The sequence below is a fragment of the Clinocottus analis genome, unplaced genomic scaffold (genome assembly GCF_023055335.1).
Source record: "Clinocottus analis isolate CAN_PGR_092001 unplaced genomic scaffold, fCliAna1.0.p SCAF_18, whole genome shotgun sequence".
NCBI classification, from domain to species: Eukaryota; Metazoa; Chordata; class Actinopteri; order Perciformes; family Cottidae; genus Clinocottus; species Clinocottus analis.
The window spans coordinates 3636720-3660124 of NW_027175909.1; the positions used below are offsets into that span (position 1 = coordinate 3636720).

At 47.6% G+C, this 23405-nt stretch overlaps 1 protein-coding gene across 3 annotated transcripts in view; it reads right to left on the reverse strand.

The window, feature by feature from the left end:
• Positions 1–7621: 7621 nt before the first annotated feature.
• nrp1a (neuropilin 1a) overlaps positions 7622–23405 on the reverse strand; it is a 56698-nt gene continuing 40914 nt past the window's right edge. For 2 of the 3 annotated variants that reach the window (XM_068581524.1, XM_068581525.1), the window contains 11 exons: positions 21858–22013; positions 19809–19953; positions 16066–16397; positions 14637–14781; positions 12399–12509; positions 11552–11602; positions 9574–9717; positions 9168–9445; positions 8957–9053; positions 8791–8844; positions 7622–8672 (listed from right to left, as the gene is read on the reverse strand). In XM_068581524.1, coding sequence (XP_068437625.1) covers positions 8386–8672; positions 8791–8844; positions 8957–9053; positions 9168–9445; positions 9574–9717; positions 11552–11602; positions 12399–12509; positions 14637–14781; positions 16066–16397; positions 19809–19953; positions 21858–22013 — 1800 coding nt within the window. In that variant the 3' untranslated portion in view covers positions 7622–8385. The remainder of the gene's footprint in view (positions 8673–8790; positions 8845–8956; positions 9054–9167; positions 9446–9573; positions 9718–11551; positions 11603–12398; positions 12510–14636; positions 14782–16065; positions 16398–19808; positions 19954–21857; positions 22014–23405) is intronic. The other variant, XM_068581526.1, reaches the window with a different exon arrangement.

Genomic DNA, 23405 nt, shown 5'->3' on the forward strand with positions numbered 1-23405 from the left:
GATAATACATTAAGATAAGATTTCACAAGAATTTTCAGGATGACAACAGCAGAGTGGATAGTGCCGACCAACAAGAGGCATAAGTAAAAAATATATTAAAAGAAAGTATGATAAATAAGCAATTGCACAGTAAAGGTTTAATAAATAAGTACAAAACTACAAAAACATTTATGATTTATGATATTATATACTGTAATCAAATGGAATGGTTGTTTATATCTCATAGTGCATTGGTTGCACATTGTAGACATAAATACAGTAGTGTGGTCTGGTAACTTAAATGCAGAGATATACATACCAAAAGTCCCTGTTGCAATTGATACATCTACTGTTACACACACATATACTATTAACATTTTAATAAATATATTGCTTATATACCATAGATGCTTTGGAATAAAATAATACAAAAGAGCGAAAATATATGAACAGAGAGAAGGCTTAAAACCTACGTAGAACGGAAAAGACAGGAACATGGTGATAACACACGCACACACACACACACACACACACACACACACACACACACACACACACACACACACACACAAACTGTACAATCGAAGCAAAGCGTAACCTATCACATATAAAGTACTTTTATTTTGAAAGCATTTATTTATCCTCTCTCGTTTTCCTTGTGCTGAATGCTGCTGACTTACTGCCGCTCCAGTCTGGCTCTCCGGCCTACGTCACTGCCAGAGGACGACCCCACTCACATAATTGCCTATTTATACAGATGCTGGCAACACGTCTATTCAGTGTGCCATCAATCTGGACCTGGAAAGCTGCCATCATCATAGTCTTCCTCATCACTGATGAAGACTGCTCTTTCACACAAACTCAAATGACACCGCAACCGCATGTCTGACTTGTTGCAGCGCCGCTGCATTGATTTCTGAGCTGACGTCGAGCTTATAAAACAAACATGCTCTATAAAAGTTATTTGATTTAAGATCCTCTTACTGTTTTAGTTTTTGTTGGTCCGTGTCCCTCATGGGGATTTGGTGTGTCATCAACAAACACTTCATGTGTATCTTTAGTGTGATTACAGAATGAACGTGTGTGTTGAATGAGTGAATTTGAGGGTAAATATCAGCTTTGTGGAGGCAGAATGAAAACCTTGTATGTGTAATTATGTGATTGTATCTGCCTCCTAAACGTATTATGTATTATAGTCTAATTAATTAACTTAAAGAAGGAAAGAAAGACGGCTCCTGCATGTTGTGTATAAAGATTCTCACCACACACAAACAGCATGTTTTATTCCTCCATCATTATTCCACAGCAATAGAAGCCAAACAGTATCTTTTTTTTTTTTTTGGTGCTCACTTTTAGTGAAAATAATCAACCCAGTTCTGTATTTATTTTTAAACTTAGTGGAAAGTTGTTTCTGTCTCAGCACTGGGGGAGGGAGTGGAAAAATGTGAAAGAAAACAAACTATAACGTCCGGAAGATCCTGGAATCCTGTTTGGTCTCTTGGGAGTGTTTACAAGGGAATGCAGCGCTCTGTATCTCCCTCCCCCTTTCTGATGTGAAGAGTTCAATCGGCGTTAACTGAACGGAAATTCCACATTTACAACATTCTCTTCCCCATTGTTGCTTAAAAAAAATCCCTTAGTTGATACAGTTTGTAATCACACATCATGCTCATGGGAGGGTTTCAGTAATGGACATCAGGGGCCTCTAACAGCCGGCCCCTGGGCCATTCACTCTGCCCCGTTGTTCATTCTGTACACGAGACATCTCGTGTACTTCTGTCCATCTTCCCTTTTTTTATATCCCTGTTAAAGTTTTTTTGGGGGGCGACTGTTCCCTGAGCTGACGTGAGGTCCCGGGACAGATGTCCTATTGGTAGAGATTATTAAAAAAATGTAATTTGTGATTTTGAGCCATACAAAATAAAACATATTTCATTGAACCTTTAACTTAATTTTTATAGTGTGTATTATATCACAGCTGTTATGCTGCAAATTAATAGCTTGTGCTATAATTATTCAACAATAACATTAAGTTATTAAGTCCCAATGAGACTCTGCACAGTTCTAATTTTGTTGTGCACAAATCTAATAAATGTATTAGTTCACTGTAAAATGAAGTCTCTCTTCAATTCATTTATTTGTCTCTGTTCTCACATGTAGTAGTTATTATCGTTGTCTTTATTGGCGGTCCAGAACTATGAGTTATGATACAACCCTTAATATATGTACCAGAGTAAGATCTCTTACGTGTGTTTTCCTTTCGGCTTCATTTCATTAAAAAAAGTCGAAAAATAACCCTTCCGAGTTTTGCCAGTGATGACGTCAAAAGCTTCAATCATGATTTGAGAGTGTGCGTTTGAACAGCGGCCTCCTTCAGTGAATGCCGTCCCAAAATGACACACAGCTCATTCCCATACTGTGTGGGCTGAGACGCTGAAGAAGCCGTGTTCTCCTTTCCAACAACAACATAAGCACATGCTTAAAATCACATTAAAATATGCCATCATTATGATCACTGGATGGAGGAATAGTGGCCGAAGAATGAGCCAGAGGGACCACGTGTGGGCTTCTTCACAGACAGAGCTGTGGAGCATTGGCATGGTGGAGTAAAGCGTGTCTGTAGCCAGGAGACAGAAACACAAAACACTGCGTGTTAGAGCTCTCAGCGCTATGAACATCAGTTATGGTGACCGACCGACATCTCCTCCTGCGGTCCAGAACCGGGGCCCGCCTGCACGCCATCCTCTGTACGCATTAAGGACGGTCGAGGCACGAGCATCTCTCGTGGCGACCTACGGCGATACTCGTGTTTGTGTGTCTTGCGTGTCTTTCCGAGACGACAATACTTTCAAAAACAAAGTTATATTAAGGCAGTAAAACCACTTAGTTAGGTTTAGGAAAAACATAACAGTTGGGATAAAAATAACTACGGTTACAACAGTTTGCTGGACCCGTCCACCTCCCTCACACGCCCACCAGAAGTCATCTTTTTTTTAAAATTTGAAAGTACGTCACTTCAACACTGTGTACAATGTGTGTATTTGAAAAACACGTCATTGGATTTAATGGGCAATCCTGAATGTTTTGAGAGAAACGTTGGGTGGTGAGAAAAAAGGAGAAAAGTGGAAATGGCAGTCTGATGTAGTCGATATACATTAGACTCCGAGAGCTAAGATACTACTGCGAGTGTCTTCTGGCTTGGTCACTGCAACAGGGACACACACATCCCTTCACTAATGTGCAAAGTGCAATAACAGTTTGTTGAAACTTTTCTTGCTTTTCCTTTCAATCCATGTCATTGCCATCACATGCAGAACAAACAGCGGACATGACGGCATAACAACAAACAAAATAATTGTCTTCAAAATTTGCTTTCCTTTTTATGGATGGCGTCAGATGGAAAGGAAAAGAGTGAACCATGCACTCACTGGCTGAACTGACTTTCATAAAAAAAAACCTGTTATTCTTAAGAAAACTATGTGCCTTGTGTGTGGGAAATGTGATCTGAAGTTAGTTTTATGTTGTAGAGCCACTGTGACATTTCAGCTCCACGTCCATGACACTTACTGTGTAGTAACGTTGCTCCACTGCGCCACCCGGTGGTGGAACGGAGAACTGCAGAGAGAACTTCCACGTCAGTCAGGGGACGATTGTTGGATGATTGTTGGATGACACATGTAGTCTATTTATGCTTTGTGGAGATGAAATGAAAACATCTTGAGTAAACCTGGACATATTCTGGTGTACAGATGATTACTATTTCACTTTTAAACAAGTTTGCCAGGAGGACAGGAGGAAATCATGTTTTTTACAATTGTTGTAGACTCGTGGCGTCATGGGTTGATGGGTTGATTATGTGTGTGTTTGTGTGTCCAGGTGAGATAGCTACATTGTGTGGGCCTCAATACATCAGGGTTTTTTTTAACCACTGGGCTCTCTTTGGCCGTGTCTACTACCGAACACTTTACAAAGTACACTGCAATACAGTGCAGTATGACACAGTGCACTAAGATATGTAGTGCACTGTGTCGCTGATAAGCGCTGTGTGTGATCATTATTTCTAGAGATACATGTGATGAGACATTTAAACTATTTGCTGTAAAATGTCAATTAAAAAACAAAACTAGACATTAAACATTAAACATCAGACAGTGTCACAAAACACCACTATGTTTTAAAATGTTGATGGTTTGTTCAGTTGTAGGTTGAGAGAGATGCTGCTGGTGTCACCTCAAACACACAGAGGCGCCACAGCTCCACACTCTTCAGATCCTCACGGTCACATTTTCTGCAAACATAAAAGTACATCAATGCGTTCAGCTGAGTCTTTCCTCTCTGGTGATTATACTATGTTTGTGGCTTTTTGCCTTGCGAGCAATGGTTTAACAGATGCTTTAGTAGAAAATCCACTACCAACCACACCATCAAAATTACTTGTGGAATTTCCAATATTAATTTACCAGCCCGACTCCCCCGTGTGATCAGCTCGCAGCCCGTTTAGTCATCTGCGGTGCTCCACGCAATGCTGGACCAATTTCTAAAAAACATTGCCTTTCACACAAACAACTTGGAAAAATGGCAGCCAGGTTGATAAATATGGAAAAAAAAAATGCTTTTTTAAAGGCATATAACTGTGATTCTTTGTATAAGTATATCATTTTCAATTATTTTTCGTTTATTTGATTGTTCTCCAGAGCACTTTGAGCTTTATTCTCTACTAAGTGTGTGACGAAGAGAAACGATTGATGAGGCCTCGCCTCTCGCTTGCTTGACTAATGAATGAAAGAAGTATTTACAGTATTTCTTTGCGAGGTCCAAGTCTTTTCAAAAGAGATAAGAGAGGATCTGGCGGGGTTGCTGGGTTACTAATCTCTCGCAGTTTAATTGCGCGTGGAGAACATGCAGCCAAATGATGTTACCAGTCTAATTTGCTTGTTTACGATAATGGGGGCAAAGCATCGCTGCTATTTATCCCAGATGCGCTAATGTTGAAGGGCAGAACTGGAGTTTTGAATCCAACTCCGAAAGTAATTCCCATCCACGCCGCCGCTCCAGGATGTGGCCTTACCTCCCCAGAGGAAACTCAAATCAGTGGAAATGAAGACGAAGTCTACTTTCTGTTAATGACAAACCAGGAGTGTGGTTCACATCAGAGTCCCATTAGCGGTCGGCGGCCGCCCTCCGCTCGGTGCCGTGACCCTCGCCGCCGTTTACCAGCTTTTAATAGGTGGAGAGCCCTCACACACTGACTGCTCTTGAGATCCAAGCATAAATAATCCCCATTTATGACGTGTTGTTGGGAGTAAATTAGTCAATCAGTTTGTATTTTCCCCCGCTAATAAATCTACCACGACAACTTAATTGCCGTGTAATTGATAAATAACCAAGTACATGAGTCGATTCCTTCGTCTGAAGATGCTTTTTTATTTGTGCCTTCGGAAAAGCGACTGCTGTGAGACAAAGACTACAAATCGCTTTAGTTTACATCACCATGTTGCCGACTGAAATAGTGCCTTCACATCACTTTGAAGCAAAAACAAACAGATGTTGCAGCAAAGAGCTGCTTGTGATGCTAACGGCTAACGACTAACGGCTAACGGCTAACGGCTAACGGCTGTGTTGTGGCTCTGACTGGAAAAGAACAAAATAGCTCCGGGATTACGACACTTTTAAGGCCTTGCTGTTTATTCATTTTTTTTCCCTACAACAGCAAATTACAGAAGCAGTATTGAAAATAAAAGTCTTCTTTTCTTGTTCTCGTAAAAAAAAAAAAAAAAAAAAGGAATCTGCACAAAATTTGAATGACAGTACAAAACGAAGCGTTAATATGCCACGTAAATGGAGGGGGAGGGACATTTCTGTTGGAAAATCTTGTATGCCTTTTTCAATAATGAAAACATCTCAATATCTTTTACATTTCAGAATTATGTCACATAATCTGAAACTATATATTTATATTTATATAAAAGATGAAATAAATGAACATGTTTTTGACTTGTTTTTCTTTTTTTTTTTGCAAATGAACGCTATAAACACATAAACCTCTTAAATATATTTATCAGTGCAACATTGTTTGTTTTTGAGTCCACGCTACAGTATCCTTTTTCTCAAAGTCAGCAGACGTTGTGGGAGCTACAGTCCTCTGAAAGCTGCGATGAGAGGTGAGAGGAGAGTGGGGATGTGTTCACCACGGCACGACGAACAGAGCGCACGGATGTAAAAGACGTCACCCTCCGGGTCCACTTTTTGATTGTTTGATTGTGGCGCGGGAGAGAACCGCACAGTCGCGGTCCCGTGGGCCCCGTGGGCCCCGTGTCCTGGTACTGTCAATCTCACGGGGAGTTTCACATGGAGCTCTTTCTCCCTTTAGTGTCTAGCGGTGGGGATGGTCCCATCCATCCATCCATCCATCTGCAAACAAGAGTCTCAATGGAGATCTGAGGAGTTCACATCGAGGTGACATTTGCACTTGTTTGAAGCTTAAAAAGAGGGAGAAAGGAAGAAAAAAAAAACAGCTTTTCTCTTCAAGCATCCCATCATTCCCCCTCTGGATTAGCTCTCTGGTGGCTCCGACGGGGCAAAGCCAGGGCTCAGTTCTTTTGTGGGTGATGATGAAGGGAACCGAAGGTCTTGTAGTATTTAGTAAGTGAGAACACCCCCCAGTGAGTCTTGAAGGGGGGCACCGTTCCTTTGGTAAAGCCACAGAGGGGAGGCCAGGTGACCTGATTCAGGTGACGCCACTCAATCCCCTCCCCCGCTGTACCAGTGTCCCATCCTAATGACATCACGACGTTATGGCTGCTACACGTGGAACACGTAAAAAAAAAAAAAAGAAAGAAAAAGAAAGCCTCCGCTGTCCCGGAGGCCTTGAAGCTACAATACAGCGTGTGAACAGTTACAAGCTGGTTCATCGTGAGACAAACGTGTCCGGCTAAAGTAATGATAGCACCATTCTTCAGTTAGTGTGTTTCACCCCTCTTTTTATATATATATATATATATATATATATATATATATATATATATATATATATATATATATATATATATAGGTTCCTATCACGAGGGGATCGGAGACAAAGTGCATTCAAGCTGCATTGTCCGGAAAGCACTTCTTCAGTGAACAATCCACAGTGACGTTCGGAGGTGACGAGCTCGTCTCGGTCTGAGCGAAAGCAAAGCGAAGATGATTGTTGTTGGTTTTTTTTGTGGTTTTCTTTTGGTATGCTGGCAGAGGTTTAGTACATTTCACCTCCTCCTCTGCTGTCGACATGAGCGGGTTTGATGCGGAAATGTCCTGGTGACCGGTCAAACTCACAGCAGACATGTCGTCATGTCAGCTGTTTCTCGTTACCTTTTGATTCATTCTTCGGTGTTTTTTTTTTTTTTGTGAAGTGGGCGTTTTCGGTGATGCCTTGAATGCACATTGAAAATCGCTGTAAGACCACACAAATCTTACTTGTCTAAAATCCAAATAAAAAAACACATAACACTGCACCTTCCACTAAACAGTCAGAAGATTGTATTTACACACACACAAACCCGTGAAAAAAGGGATACTGCAGCTTTTTTTTTTTTTTTTTTACTTTTTACTTTCTTAGAAAGGGCAATAAAATATATTAAAACGTATTTACAGTGTGTGGTTTTTGGACAGAGAACAACAAGAAAACAAAACAAAGCGCTGTGATAGACTGTTATCCTTTTCTGCAGGTATTTATAAGATCATGTGCCCGTTTCCTGTGATCAAAAATTAAAACAGTAAAAAACACCCAGATCAACAAAGGAGGCCGAACCGAAATGTACTAAAGGCACTGTCAGAACCATACATTGCCGTGAGTGGGACCCTCACATTAGAGTGATAGAGGTCAAAGGGGAAAGGGTACATGTTTCAGGGCCATGGGTTATGGGCACACCCTGTATGCTAGGGCAAATCTACAGTTTTGCCGGATATGGTTCATTTAGGATTTTGATACGTCTCTTTCAAAACTTGAACAGCCTTCATGAACTGATAATAAAAACAAACATTTCTTTCCCAGAAAACGATAAATACTTTAAACATCATTAATAAATTGGTCTCAACACCAGCATCCGATTGTAAAAATGAATGAAAATCAAAATAGAAAATTAAAATATCATCTAAATCATCTGTACATAATTTTTTTTTCTGTATTTTATCTGTACACAGTGTCCCCTACTGGTAGGTTATTTTTACTGCAGCTCCTGAGAAAAGCGTGGATCAGTCCGACCCTCCCATTGGTTCCTGAACCTGTCCCTCATCCAGCGAGTTGAGGGCGACGGCAGTCCTTTGAGCCGGCCTACTCGTGGATATACGAGAGGATATGCCTACAGCCAGTCTATGTGCACGCTCTGCACGCCGTACAGCCACGCGAGTGCGCCCGGTCCCACCTCACGCCTCTGAGTATGAGCTCTGTACGTTGAGTTTGTCCTTCTTTAGCTTGACACCGTCCACCAGTTCAAAGTTATAGTTCTCCAGGGCGGATAAGTTCCTGTCCGACATGCCTCCATGCGAGCACGCGCAGTACAACACCACGCCACAGATGGCGCCCAGAAACACCCCCAGGGCGGACATGGCGATGATGGTGATGAGGATGGGGTCCAGCGTCTTCAGCATGTTGCCGGCTCCGCTGATCTGGTTGGTCTCCACAAAGTCTGGGTATTCGGTGATCTCCTCAACTAAAGGGAGGGAGAGAGAAGCTGAATGAGACGGGAGGTATCACGTATACTACGAAGGCTCTGGACGTCATCAAACAGTGCTCTAAAACATGATGCCGCTGCATGGATCCTGACTTACGGATTTCGTTGAAGCGGTCCTCTGGGAGCATCGGCTCAGTGGGGACGTCGGGATCTGTTCACGCAGAAATCAGAATGAAATCCAACAGCAGATAAAACCGCGTCGTCATACTTCAGATCAGGAAACTGAATGCGGGCATCGCGCGGATGAACTCGAGAAGCCTCACCTTTACAGTCCGCCACGCTGAGTCCATTGAGCACCTTAATGTCATCCACAGCGATGTCTCCCCAGCTCTTCCTCTCCACCAGACTTTCGATCACCACCTTGAGGGGAGTTGAAGAAGACATGGTTGTTTTTTCGGCAACCTTTCCTTGAATGGGAACAGCACTGGTATGCCGGTCAACGCCCAAACGAGTCCCAGACCACTCGTGATTTACCTGATAGGGTTTGTTGGTGCGGGGCACAGGGACGCGACCTTCCCTCCAGCGGTTGCCCTGGTGGCCGCTGACCGTCCACAGCAGGATGTCCGCCGGTCCCTCAACAGTCTGCTTGCGCTGCTTGATGTGCAGTGTGCCGATGTGCGGCCCGAACATGTGGTACCAAAAGGACACGCACAGGTCAGAGTCTGGAGAGCTGACCACTGGGCTCACCAGCCGAGCCACCTCAGTCTCCTGGGGACTTGTTGCCAAGGTGTAGATGAAGTTCCCCGATCCACCTGATGGAAAAAAAAACAACTTGCATCACTGTCAGACAACAAAAAAACAACAACCTCTGAGGCTGAAATGCACGTATACTGCGTCAGGTGCATCGGCCCAAATAGACGGTTTCCTGCAGGGCCCTCACCTGTGTGGTCCATGTTTGGTCCAGTGTTGAGGGTGGGGGTGCCGCTGGACTGGATCTGCCACCTGGAACCAGTGTCCTCTGACGTCCAGCTGCAGAAGGACGGGTCGTTGGCCCAGCCGAAGTCACAGGCGAACCACAGGAAAGCTGCGAATTCATAGAAGAGAGGTCAAGATCATGCGTCCGGAGGTCGCGTTTCATCGTCCCCAGCATCACTTGCTGAGAGCTTTCACCGAACAATGACCTGGGGGCCTGTCATGATATGACTGCAGGCGACACTTTGGGGCTGCGTTCACTCATCCTGCTCCGCTTCAAGCACTAGAGGGCAGCAGAGTACTGTGGGAGGTGAGCTTGGAGCGCCAAAAACAGCCAAGTCGGGAGGGAGAGACAGACTTCGGACAGTTATGGCTCGAAACATGAGAAAGGAGCGAGCCGACAGCAGAGACCTCATGTAGACCGTATTCTTTGGCGACGGTTAATGATCTCCTTTAATGAACGTAACAGGGTATATAAAAGAGCGATGGAGGGACACTGAGAACAGGGACAGGGGAAGAGGGAGATGGGGTCTGGACATGGCGTCCAGTTGAGAAAGCAACATTCAAAAGCGACCCGCAGAGAGCTCAGGATTTTAATGAGAGCAGAGACTTGAGGTTTGGAGACAGCTATGGTAACAGTGCCGAGGCCCCATTCCAACAATTCAATCCCCCATGGACACACGCCGCGCTAAAGAAACTGTGTGGGAGCTCGGGCTTTAGTGTTTTTCAAATTGGATAAAGAAGGACTTCCATGGAACGCAAGGGAGCGGGATGCTTGGGACGTTAGCCACGGCCTTAAACGCCAGCATGAGATGCCTTTGGAGATACAGAGAGGCGGCTCTCCGGATGACAACATATAAGCCAATATTCCCTTTAATAATGGGAAGGGTTTAACTAGCTTCCACAGGCAGCGGCTCTATTTACCCATTAAACACAAAGGATGGAATTCCCATGTGGAACCACATTTCAGACGCCAAGCCACTTTTTTTCGTCGAGACATCCCATTCCCAATTAAAATAACTTTGGCTTTTTTTTTCCATTCTTCGGAGGCTTTGACTGAGGCTACCAACAAGCTCTGGATAAGATGAGCGGCCACATGACTCACTTGGCCGTTTGATGAAGAGAGACTTTTTCTTGCCGAATGCCAACGGAAACTACATCCTCGGAGATCACCGCACACACCCGACGCAGACGCGGGCACACACTCGCATGCACGGAGCTGATTAGCGTGCACGGCTCGAGACTCTTGAAATCAAAAGTCGGGCGGATGAGTGTTTACCCACAGAAACCTAGTTGTGTTCATACACGCGTCAATATGCACACACACACCCCAGCTCTCATCTATCATAGCTGGTGCCCCAGCAGACTGCAGGCAGAGAGTGAAGGGGGCTCGGTGGAGCCTATGGCCCATTAGCCAAGGTCAGACTGGGGCACAGCCTCTCAGCTGGCTGCTGCCTCATCAACCTGCTATAGGAAACAGCACTGTGTGTGTGTGTGTGTGTGTGTGTGCAAGTGACCCTAAAGCACACCCAATTTCCTGCGGTCATTTGCATTGTGCTTCCCTGATTTTTGCGCCGTGTTGCGCACGCCTGCGTGTGTGTGTGTGTGTGTTAAGTGTGTGTCAGTGTCGGACCGGTGATTAGTGATTATGCTGAGGAGGCAGCAACAGAGCACCAGTGCTAATCATCAGCTAGCTCTGCATCACGCAACCTCCCTCACCCTGTCAGCAGGAGCCTCTCGGGGCCATATCATCAGCTTTAATAACAGACACGCAGCAGTAGGGAGGGGTGGGGGGGGGGAGGCCGCAGCGAGCTGGCATTCATTAGCTAAGGTACGCCTCGTGGAAAATGTATGGAAATTAATTTTGAACCAAAAAACGGAGAGAGGTTCTTGGTAAGATGTGGAATCATTGATGGGGAAAGAAAAACACAAGATCATATTCTCACCTGGGATGGTATCCACTTCAGCCGTGGTGGTCTCTGGCATCGGGGTGCCACCTGCCACAACACAACACATTAGCATGGTTAGCCCAGCAGTGGCAGGAGTTATGTTCCTATTTAAATAACTGCACACGTGCACCTAATGTATCCCTGCAAGATAAATCTCTCTAACCAACACATGCCTCGTCTTTCCCCTCAGTGGCACAGGGGCCCTGTCTCGGTGTGTCTACCGTGACACACTTAATGTAATACTTCCAAAACACATGACTGAAACGGTGCCACGCTCATCATGGGAGACTGCTGGTTAATGGGGAGTGCAGGCAGCAGTGCAGGCTCGGAGAGTTACTGGGTTAGTGGGAAACGAGGCCGAGAGGAGTGCGTGGAAAAGAGGAGGGGGCAGGCGGACAAGGCGGGCGAGAGATGAAAGCAGAGAGAGAAAGAGAGAGAGAGAGAGAGAGAGAGACAGAGAGAGAGAGAGAGAGAGGCAGAGCCGGCTGCCGGCAGGTTTCGAAGCAGGTGTGCAGATTTGGAGAACTCTGGAGCAAATGTGACAATCGTCTAATGTGACTTTGCGGAGGTAAAATGGGAAAGTGGGGAGCTACAGGTGCACAAAATTAGAGCGCCATGAACGCCGGCATGCCCGGGGATGCGTGCGAGCGAGTGGGCACAGTAGGTGGCAGATTAGCCGCAGTATCAAACCTAACCACAACAGAGAGCGGCGAAGCTGGCAAAGTGGAGCAGCAGATTGAGTGCAAGCCGTGGCAGACGGAAGGGTAAGAGGTGCGAGGGGAGGGGTCGGTGGGGAGGGGAGGCAGGGGGTTTGGTTGCAGTCTCATGAGGGCGATGTTAGCACCTGTCACGTCGTAGTCATCACCTGTGCCGCTGTGGCAGCTCGCCTGGTCGTCGTCACACTCGTCCGACGGCGTAGTGCTCGGGACGTGCGTGGTAGGCGGGACTGTAGGAGCTGTGAGGACGGAGACAGCAGACGTTATGGATTAGATTTCAAGGAAAATGTCTTTGTGATTTGGTTCACATAAGAAAATTAAAAAATTCAATCATTTCTATGTTTCTCTTCATTGCTCAGAGAGGTTGAGCTGATGTGGCCCGGTAGCCGATGCAGAACATCACATGTCTGTTGTTTGGTCTGATCACTATCCGCATGCTGCAGGGTTTGATGTCACAGCACATTTATTTGGCACTGTTGCCCAAAAACGGAAGTGAATCTCTCTCAGACAACCAAACACAGAAAAACAAGCGAGACGCAAGCAGCGTTAGCATGAGGTGGAGAAGTAGTCTGAAAGGCTGAAGTCTGCTTCATAGTTTGAATATCAAATATCCAAAACAAGAAAGAAACACTGAAATATGTATTCAAAAGCTCAGCGTGTTCTGCCCACAGTTACCCACTGGGCTCCAATCTCGGCCTGAGCTATTAACATTCCTCCTTTTATCACGCTGTGGAGGTGTGGGTGTATAAATAGAGTTGAAACCAAAGCATGTTCGCGTCGGGCTCGGGCGGCTGAAACCTTAAAAGATGCAGAAACCGGGCTCAGCATTGGCTATCGGCAGGGCCCCTTTTGGCAGGGCCCCTATAGGCAGGGCCCCTGGCCTATCATTATGGCCCCGCCCCAGTCACATGTGGGCATGGCCCTCGATCCACTGCACGCTCCACTGCCGCACAGCCGTCTGGCGGTTTGCGTGTGCACATTGGTGTGTGTTCACACTGACGGAGTAATGATCGAGAGAGAGAGGAGAGAGGTGGGAAGAGAGAGAGAGAGAGAGAGAGAGAGAGAGAGAATAGAGGCAGAGGTGGGGGGGAAACTGCCTGAAAAATGGATGTGTACCATATCTGTGTGTGTGTGTGTGTGTGTGTGTGTGTGTGTGTGTGTGTGAGAGCCAATGCTCTTGCTCTCGCTCTCTCCATGTGCTAGATGAAATATGAGGCAGATCAGCCCCTGTCAGATTCAGGGTGGGGAGGGTCAGGGATGGGGTCAGCACTGCGTCAGGGGAGCCTCTCACAGAGATGAGGATTTAGCCTTCCTCCTATGGCCTGCATCGCGCACACTCGCTTGTACACAACAGTACGAGCACCTGCGTACGCGCCTTGATTTTGTATTCACGCCGGTAACCACATATTTGGCAGCGTGATTGCGGTCGGTCGTTCTGTCTGTGTGTGTGTGTGCGTGTGTGTGTGTGTGTTTGGCATTAACACTGAAAACAAGCATTATCATCTGACTAAAGCTCCCGGTGGGAGTCCATGAGGCTTACAACGGAATGGGCCTCCCTGAAATCCAATATGTAAATCCACTTAGGGCCAGCGCGCTACACACTCTTATATCGCTGAGCGGTTTGTGTGCTACGTCAGCTTTCAGAAGAGACAGATAAAGAGCTGCGGGAGGAAAACAAAAATAGGGGTAATTTTTAAAGATAGCAAAGTGTGTGCGGCCCTTTTGAAAGGAGAACCACATGCTAGGGGTTGGGAAGAGAGTGATGGGGGCTGTGGTAATCCCACTGGGCCAGGTGGGCTTTCACATGTGAAGTGGCTATGGGGGCAGCTTTGATGTAACCGGGAGACAAGTGTCACTCGTAGGGATGAAGAAGAGAAGGACCTGGACAGCTGTGGGCTCAACAGAGGAAGCCCCCGCATCTTTAAATAACCCCGACCGTGGCAACGACATGGAGCGCAAGCTGCTTTCAGCCTTGTCACCAGCCGAGGTGATGGATGGCTCATCTTTGAGTGTGTCAGGACATGTCAGATGTTAACGCGTGTAAAAGCAGTCCGCGGACAAATGCACGGGGTCAAGGTGTGCCCAGTATGGAAGGCATTGTGGGTAGTAAATTAATGTTTTAAAATAAAAAAACACTGTCAACACCAGGAGGGAATTTTGTATTGCTGTTTGTTAAAACCAGCTGGAAATGTCATCACCTTTTGTCCAAAATGTTTCTACCTGGGTGGTCAACCCGACCAGGTCGAAAGGTCACCACAGGTAGACGAAGAACAAAGCCTCTTTTGTACATTTTGCACCAAATCCCAAGTGATATCTGAGACAGAGTGCACAAGATGCAATGGACTTTAATAGAAGTTCTAGTTTACCTTGGATCTCGCAGCCCAGGAGCTCCAGCCGCAGGCCCATACCAGCAGGAGTGGCCCTCTCTGGGTAAATTCGGATGTAGCGGGTCAGCAGGGGCTCCACCGTCCTCAGCTCAGGAGTGTCGTAGTTGCTATTCCCTTCGAATATCTGGCAGGGAAGGGAGAGAAAAGGTGGGAGGAAGAGGGACAAAGACAGAGAAGGAAGGAGTGTGTGAAAAGACCAATAATGGCAAGTCCAGGCGTTTGACTCCGACAGCTCTTCAAACGCAGATACCCAGAGGCAAACTCATCCCTGCCTGCCGAAAAACCAGAAGTGGGCTGGACGGGTGGCATGTGCTGGGTACGCGAGTAAGAAGAAAGAACAGAAGATGATCAGGTCTCTCTCATCTCGCCGACACCTGAAGCACAGCTTCGACGGCACGAGGCACAGCGCCGTCGAAGGCAACTTTCGGCTCCTTCAGATCCTCCTCGAGCAAAGGAATACACGAGGGAAAAGAGGAGGACGTGGGATGCAAGAGTAGCAGGCAAAGGAGGCGAAGCAGGAATGATGGAAGTGGATTAATGGGTGTGATCACGTGGGGGAGCCTGGTGCACCTTAGATGCTGGGAACCTCTCAGGCGAGGGGAGAGAGGCGGCTAACTAGGACAGAGGGGGGGTATGGATCCTCCTTACTCCCTTCATAAATCAACCATCAGCCCATCTGGATCAGATTTATGCCCTGTCAGGGACGCTTGTAATTGGGGACTGGCTGTTCCAGCTCCTGGAGGTGTGTGTAGTTGTGTATGTACGTGCTCATATATATATATATTTATATATGTGTGTGTGTGTGTGTAACTGTGTATGCATTGAGGAAAGTGTTGGCGTGTGTCTCCCGTGCTTGCGGCGACACCTGCAGATAAATCTCGGGTCACTTCGCTCTGTCGCGCGTTCCTTCCCTTCTCTTTCGCCCTCGTCCTTCCTCCCCTGTTTTCCCCCTGAGCTCCCCTCACCCCCTCCTTCCCCTCTGGAGAGGTTTCACTATCCACTGAAAGGGCTGAGCGGTGGGCCTCGTGCAGAATACAAAGCAGGACGAGAGAGAGAGCTGGGAGAAGGATCGGAGAGACTCGAGATGCTTATCCTAATGTGATTCAAAGCGCCGCTGAAATTGACTCGCAACGACTCCTGAATGATTCTCAACTGCCAGGCGCGACGCGCTGGTGAAAATTGACTAAAGGCGCCACAATCGGAATTGATGGCCCGATGTGTCCGAGGGACTTTTCGGAGTAGCAGGTCTACAAATCATTTCCACCAACCTTTTGGTGTTGGAAATCAAACCAATTACAACCCCCTTTTTTTCCTCAAAATAACCTTTGCCGGCAAGGGTTCTTCGGTCAGCGCTTTGCTTCTGATTTGTAAGAAAAGTCAATCAAATATACGGGAAAACTTCTCTCACCTTTGGCTTGTTCCCACTGGTGTCCAACACCATCCTCCAGTCGGAGCCATTGCTGGTGTAGCCCAGGCGGAACTTCTTCATGAAGACCTTGTTCTCCCGGTGCTTCCCTCCCTGGATGATCAACCCTTTCAACAGCTTGTCCACGCCGAGATCCACCTGCAGCCATTCGCTGGTGAAAGGCTGGGGCTGGGGCAGCAGGGTCCAGCCCATCCTGCTGGTCAGCAGGCGGGCGTTCTCCGGCACCCAACTGCGGTCCGTGTGGGAGGAGACGGTGATCTGGTTGTCGGTGATCAAGCCTGATACCATGCCCAGCATGCCCGAGCATGGGTACTCTGCAAGACATAAAGAGGCTTAGCGTTCTCATTCAAACTAATGAAGAACTTCATCTACATCCTGACACCCTTGATGCCCAACATCCTCGACCACGCCACGAGTCCGGTTGGCGAGTTAGAGGTTCACACGGAGGCAACGGGGATGCTGAAAGTCAAAGGGGAGGACAATTCCCCAAACTCGTTGTGATGTTGCTGTGATCTCTGCCTCCATTCTCTCTCCCTTTCTCTCTGCCTTCAGATCTCATGCATACTAATTCCTTTGCCTGAAGCGGTTGTCTCCAGGCAGCCAATTAAAACCCTCCTCTTGGTCGGTGCTTCCACGTCCTGCACGTTCTGGGAGTGCTATTTCTTTTCATCTCCCTCATCCACCCCCCTCCTCCCTCTGTCGACTCACATAGACCAACACACAAACACACATTCTCTTTGTGTTTTATCTGCTGCTGCACCTTCTGCTCCACAGCTGTCAGCATCTGTGGGACTGTGTCTTTTAACACCTCGTAGTTTCCTGTCCACATTTTCAGACTTTCTTCTCTTCCTTTATCCTACTCCTCTGATCTTACTCTATCCGGACTCTCTGTGGGTTGTTGTTGTTTTTTTTTTAGCTTCTTTGGATGCGTTTTCTCATTCGTTTCAAAGGAGAGACAGCTGTTTTCTCCTCTTCGATGCCACCCCTCCATATCAAAAGCCGAACAGGATAACAACCTGTTGCTGCGGCTCGGCGGCGTTTGCATGTTTGAACCTGAATTTCTTAACTTTCCACATGTTCTCCCCTTCGTACTCCTGCACGGACATCCCGCGCAGTGCTTTCTACGCTGTTGTTGGTGTCCTATCTTATGAAATGTTATTGATTGCTCATGACTGACAATCAGGGCGGATACAAGTTAACAACCCGACCAACAGGTCTAATAGCAAAGGACCCGATTTTGGCCACAAGAGCCAGTTTTTGCTGGTGGTCAATGCAACAAATACCCAAATGTACTATTTTTTATCTCAGACTTTTGCATTGAATTTTGACATGACATTTTCAAGTATTCATTACTATTTGGAAGTGAGGGAGACAAAATGACTAAAAAGATGCCAGTCCAATCTATAGATACATACATTATTTGTTCACATTCACACAACAGTTAGTAGTCGTAGCAATCTGTAGAACTTCATATTTATTGTGTCCCGTAAGAGAAAGTAGCCGAGTAGAAAACACTGGAGCTCAAATGAGTTCCTCCATGATGAAATTACCTCCAGAGTTATGACACTCAGCAGCTTGTATTCTTTCTGACTTAATCCCAAGACACTGAGTCAGGGACCTGTGGCAAGCAATAAAACGTTAACTATCGGGCTCCCACGAAGGGATAAATCTGGACAATATTACATCTTCTGTGTCTGTAAGAGACAAAGTGCGCACTGTATCGCTGCAGGACTCAACAGCCTGGCATCTGGGGACAAAACCAGGGAAGACTTTGGAGAACAAGGCCTCATTCAGACCTCTCTCTCTCTCTCCCTCTGCTTATCTGAACCAGCTCCTATGCGGACCCGTGAGACGACTCTGTGGTCCTGCAGTCTGCCGAATCGCAGCTCAAGGAACGAACGCGGGATCGACGCGGACGCCTCGAGAATGTTTTTGTGGGTTGTTCGTGCTTTTCGTCTTCGGCCAAAAACAGCGTGAGAGCGCTCGCAGCCTCGGGTCGAGCAAGGTCTTTGAAGTGTGAGAGAAAGGTATACGTGTGTTGGGATCGGAGTTCAGACTCCCTCGGGGTCATCTGGAGCTCTTAATCGACTTCAGCTGCGATCATTGAGGCTTCATAGATGATGGCTTGCACGCAATGACACACCCAGAGAAACAAACCCAAGTGTGTGTGTGTGGGTGTGTGTAGAGTTGGTGATGCATGGCGGTGTGAACCGCATTTAGGGTTTGGGTGGAGCATCAATGGTTCATACCAGATATTTATACACCATAGCGTATTTACAAACAACAAGGCTGGCGGATGTTTTTATTAATGAGTAGCTGTTTGCGGCAGCGGGGACACGCGACCATGGCGATCTCGGGAAAAACATCTTGCAACATTCTGGGGTGCAGCTCCTCCTCCACGCCGATGTCTGGTGTTTGTATCTTAAGGGGAAGTTGGGCGCTAACTTTGGATGCTTTTATCCAGCTGACATGTTCGGTGCACTGAGTACACCTTTTTTTTTTCGGGAAAAAGTCGAGAAAAAACTTCATATACTTTCAAGAAAAGTTTTTCAGGAAAGTTGTGTCATAGCTGGAGGTAGAGCGCAGTGAGTCACCGGGTTTATGCAGCCCTGGAGAGCCGCGCAATATTCTCTCTCTCTTTCCTCTCTCTCGCCCCCGACTGCGCTGCTATAGCATGCAGTTAAGCTGGCAGTGACTTCACAGCACCCAGGGGTGCTGACGTCCTTACGGAGGCCCTGTGGCGAACTCTGGCCCTGTGATGTGTTTAGGCTTTGTGCGGCGGTCTGGTCGCTCGCCCGAAACACACGCCCCAGTTGTAACTCTGCTCTATGCGCTGTGCCCTCAGCTATCGCACACACACACACACACACACACACACACACACACACACACACACACACACACACACACACACACACACACACACTCACAGAACACATATGAGCACATTTGGCTGGCTACAACTAATCCGGAGCCGTAACTGTAATCCAAAGCTTAATGCTGAACTAACAACACTGACAACAAAAGGCCGTCCTTGTGAGATATTCTCGCTATCCAAGTACAGAAGAAACAAAACACACGGGCGATCACTAATTAAGAGTCAATACACACGACCAGAAACCCATAGAGATGCAGACAGATGAGTTAAAACCATATGAAAGCGAGCCACACACACACACAGACACACACAGACACACACACACACGGCGCTCGTTAAAATAGCATTGACAAAATGCCATAGATGGGAGGAGCTTTGCCAAAATCAAAGCTGTGGCTAAAGAGGGGGCTGTGACCGGCTCATCCGGAGGGATGGGACCACGTCGGTCCCGCCCAGCTCCAGCTCGCTCTGCCCTCCAGATGGAGCCTCCATTCATATTGAATGAGCTACATCTAAACATGGGGTAACATAAATAGGTAATCTTCCCTCACGTGCCACTCCTCTATAATGCAGCAGCTGGCTTGAGCCTTCGAGCAGGACTCTCGCAGAAGCAGAGCTTCCCATGTCACACCTCGCAGAAGATGTTTGTGCAACTGGGGCCACAGTGGGAAACACCCGGCATGTTGCAACACGCAGGGCGCTGACGTCCAGAGTGGCATCGGCTGATTATTTCATTGGCGACTGTACGTGATCGGAGTATAAGCCGCGTGATTGTAGCGCTGTGAGCCGAGAGAGAGCCCGGACGTGTGCGTGGATGCAGATCGGCAGCGGTCTCGGCAGTACCAACCTGATATCTTACATCCATACACCTCGAAGCGCAGCGCGATGCCTGTTTCCCAGGTAACGGGACGGATCCGGACGAAGCGCGTCAGCGTGGGTTTGGGCAGCATCGTCTTGGCAACGTCCGTTGGGTTGGTGTTGCCTTGGAAAACCTGCGATGGGGGCAGAAGGAAGGTAAATTATTGACACGTGGAGTTGAGGCGCCGGGCGGCCGCTCGTCTGAGACCTCGTCTGCTTCGAAGCACGGAACGAGAGAGCGGAGGCGATGAGATTAGGATGCAGCTAGCATTGTCCAATCTGGAAAAGAAGCAGTAAAAACAGCTGGAATAAAGATGCTGACACGTGAACATCTAAATGACACATTCCCAAAAACTTTTTATGTGATTAAAATGTGACATCCGTCACAAATAGCACTTCCTTTTGTGCCAGATGAAGCAGTCCAGCCGGGCCGTGGCCTGTGACTGTGAAGCCCGAGGCAGCATGTGTAACACTGACAAGTCCAGATTGGCTCAAGATGCCCTTATTCCTGTCCTCTGGTAGCAGATTTGATGGAGGTTTTACTGCAGCGTCTTGTTTAGAGGTCAGGGATGCCACTGTTCCCCCCTGGGGGTTTGTTGACAGTTTACCAGCGGCCGTACGAAGAGGCCGGCCACCCGGCTAAAACAACTCCCCCCAGTCCGTCACAGTCCATTCCGGGTAATTGAATCACACCGGTGACCACGTGACCTCTTGACCTCCCCGACGGAGTAGCTGTGGGGCAGAGAGGAGTCCAGCAGAGAGGAGCGGGATGGACAGGCAGATAGAAAGCTAGCTCGTTCAGCTAATTTGGGGTGAACTAAAACAACACCTGGTGCGATCCATTAGTCAGCGCAGTCCCTCTTCAACGCCGGTCCCCGGGCAATACCCGTCAACAGCGTCACCGGAGGGGCCGCGACAAAGTCATCCACTCTCTCAAATGTCACGCCGAGTCTCCTCTCCGCTCGCCAACTGCAAAGTGGCTTTTTCCAGAGCTGCGCTAAGACTCCAAACTGCAGGCTCAGCATGTAGCAAATGTTTCTCCTCCGCACAAAAGCACTTTAGGGGCTGGAGAAAAAACACACAAGCCGGGCCTGCACGCCGGCAGCTCTGAGCCGCCACTTTACAGGAGGGACTGTGTACTTTGGAGGGACCGTGAAACAAGCAGCACCAGAGCTTTGTGCACACAGCAGCACAAACACGAGTGTTTGGACACTCTGTTGCTGTTGACGACTTTTTGTTGTTGCGGCCTTGCACTCTCTCACTCAAAAATGCCTTGTGGTATTTACATGTCACACACACACGCAGCTCTCTGACCTTCCGGCCACCCACAGTGGACGAGGTGTTTGCCTCAAGATGGACAAAACCTGGTCCGATCAGCAATCGATGGTTCCAGCCTGTGGCGCGGCGGTCAAGCGTGCGTTCCCTCCCTCTTCCCTTCCCTCCCTCCTGGACACTCCTCCAGCAGCTGCTCAAACATGACAGCCTCTCCTCGTTTCCTTGTCTCCTCGTCAACTGAAACTCTTGTTTGTCGAAGTCTTTTGTCATCCCCGGCTTCATTTACGACAAGTCGACGGGTGCCTGGCGTAAAACAGAGGCTACATTCCTCACATAATCCTCCCTATGGCTACTGCAGTGCTGCAATGGCACCGCGGTCTGTGCGCGCGCACACACACACACACACACATAGTGGGTATATTACCATGGAGAGGAAAGTGTATAATTGCACGTTGGGAGACAGAGACTCGAGTGCATATCGCTGGGTATTGCCCCTTTTGTCGAGCTCAAAGGCAACTTGGAATGGACCATAATTCAAGTCAGCTGGCTGCTTTACCGAGGCCGGGATCTTTCATGTGCAGCGGTGGCTTTCATGACGCCATCGCTGGTCAGGCAGAAGTAAAAATAAACAAGTTTCATTATCTGCTCTGCGAACTTGGGGCTTTTCAGTATTTTGTGGTTTCCCCCTCATATTCTGGAGCCTAAAGAGGACGCTGTTGGACCTCTGCAGGCCGATGCAGTTTTGATGGATGGAGTCCCCTACCTTTTGTTTGGAGCCTTCCTTCAAAGTGATCCAGTCCTCTCCGTTAGAGCTGACGTCCACTTTGTAGGACTTGATGAAGTAGATCTTCCGGGTCTCCTGGGAGACGGCGCCCTGGGTGCCGACGGCCGAGACGAACCGCAAGAAGCCGAGGTCCACCTGTGGAGGGAGAGAAGAGCGGTGTGAGACAATGCTGCTTTGCAACTTTCCCCCTCCGTGTTTAGTAGAGTGCTAATTTTCCTGCGCCAGACACGGCTGAAATACAGTGTGACGGTTGAAATATGTGTAAATCCTTTTTTGGAGTAAAGCCCTTCAAAGCAATGGCTGTGTTAACGAGGCTCTGACGAGCTCAGGGAGCTAAAAATATATAAGCCTCGCTATTAGAATCACCTCTGGCCATAGTCGGCTACCTGGGAATTTAATAAACAGCAATGACATGATAGTCACATTAATGAAAGAGGCACAGGATGACAACTTAATTTCCTGAGATGGGAGACAAGGGCTTATTGGATCCAAGTGAATGTTGAATAGAGCGAGCTCTGCAATCACATTATCAAAATTGGCCAGGAGGAAAGAGAGATACAGATTGAATATCAAATATTGTGCCTTTTAAAATATGCAGGGCTTTGTGAAGTAATCATGAAGTGGGGTACATTACTGCAGGGCTTTTACAATTTCACAAGGAGGAAGTCAGAGGCGGTGGGGTCAGCGCGGCACGTGAGCGAGAGTCTGGATGGATGTCTGTCCTGGATATAGTACATATGTGACTCTAGTAGGGGAAAAAAATCGATACAGCATAGTATCGCGATATTTTGTGTGGCGATAATGTCTCAATATACGAAAGCAGAGTATCAATCTTTTATTTAATCAATTCTAAACTTTTTGGTCCTGGAATAATAAAATCAATACATTTTGCGGTTGAAAAAAAAAAATCACAACACATCACAACACTCAGCGTATCGCAGCATCATGATAATATCGTATCGGGACTTAAGTATCGTGACAATATCGTATCGTGGGACCCCTGGTGATTCCCACCCTTAGACTCCAATGTGTGATGGATTCAGAGATGATGCTGGTTTCTGCCAGCCATCATGGCCGTTCACAACCATGAACCATCACTGCCAGGAAACGGCACACACAGCCCCTCTATATGTCGCCCTGGCTTCTGTTTCTGTGGTGAGAATAGCCTTCAAACGGGCCCTTGATGATGTAAACGCTGCCTCACTTCCCTACAAGCCCGGTGGTGAAGTCCGCTTTTGTTATCCCCGAAGACACACGAGGAATCATCTCATCCGCCGCAGATTACAAATCGTCCCCCTCTGACCTCCGCGGAGGCTACTTAACCCCGCCGCAACCATCCCTCCATCCATAACGGAGGGAAAAGGAAGGGAGCGCACGGTGAGAAACTGAGAGGCTTCAGAAAAGCGCCGCTACCTCGGCGAGCTCGAGTTGAACGAGCGTTAACGCCGTCTCTGACAGGCCGAGCTGACGTTAATGAGGAGTAATGGCGTTGCGTGCAGACGCCACCAACGCGAGGCGGCGAGGCAG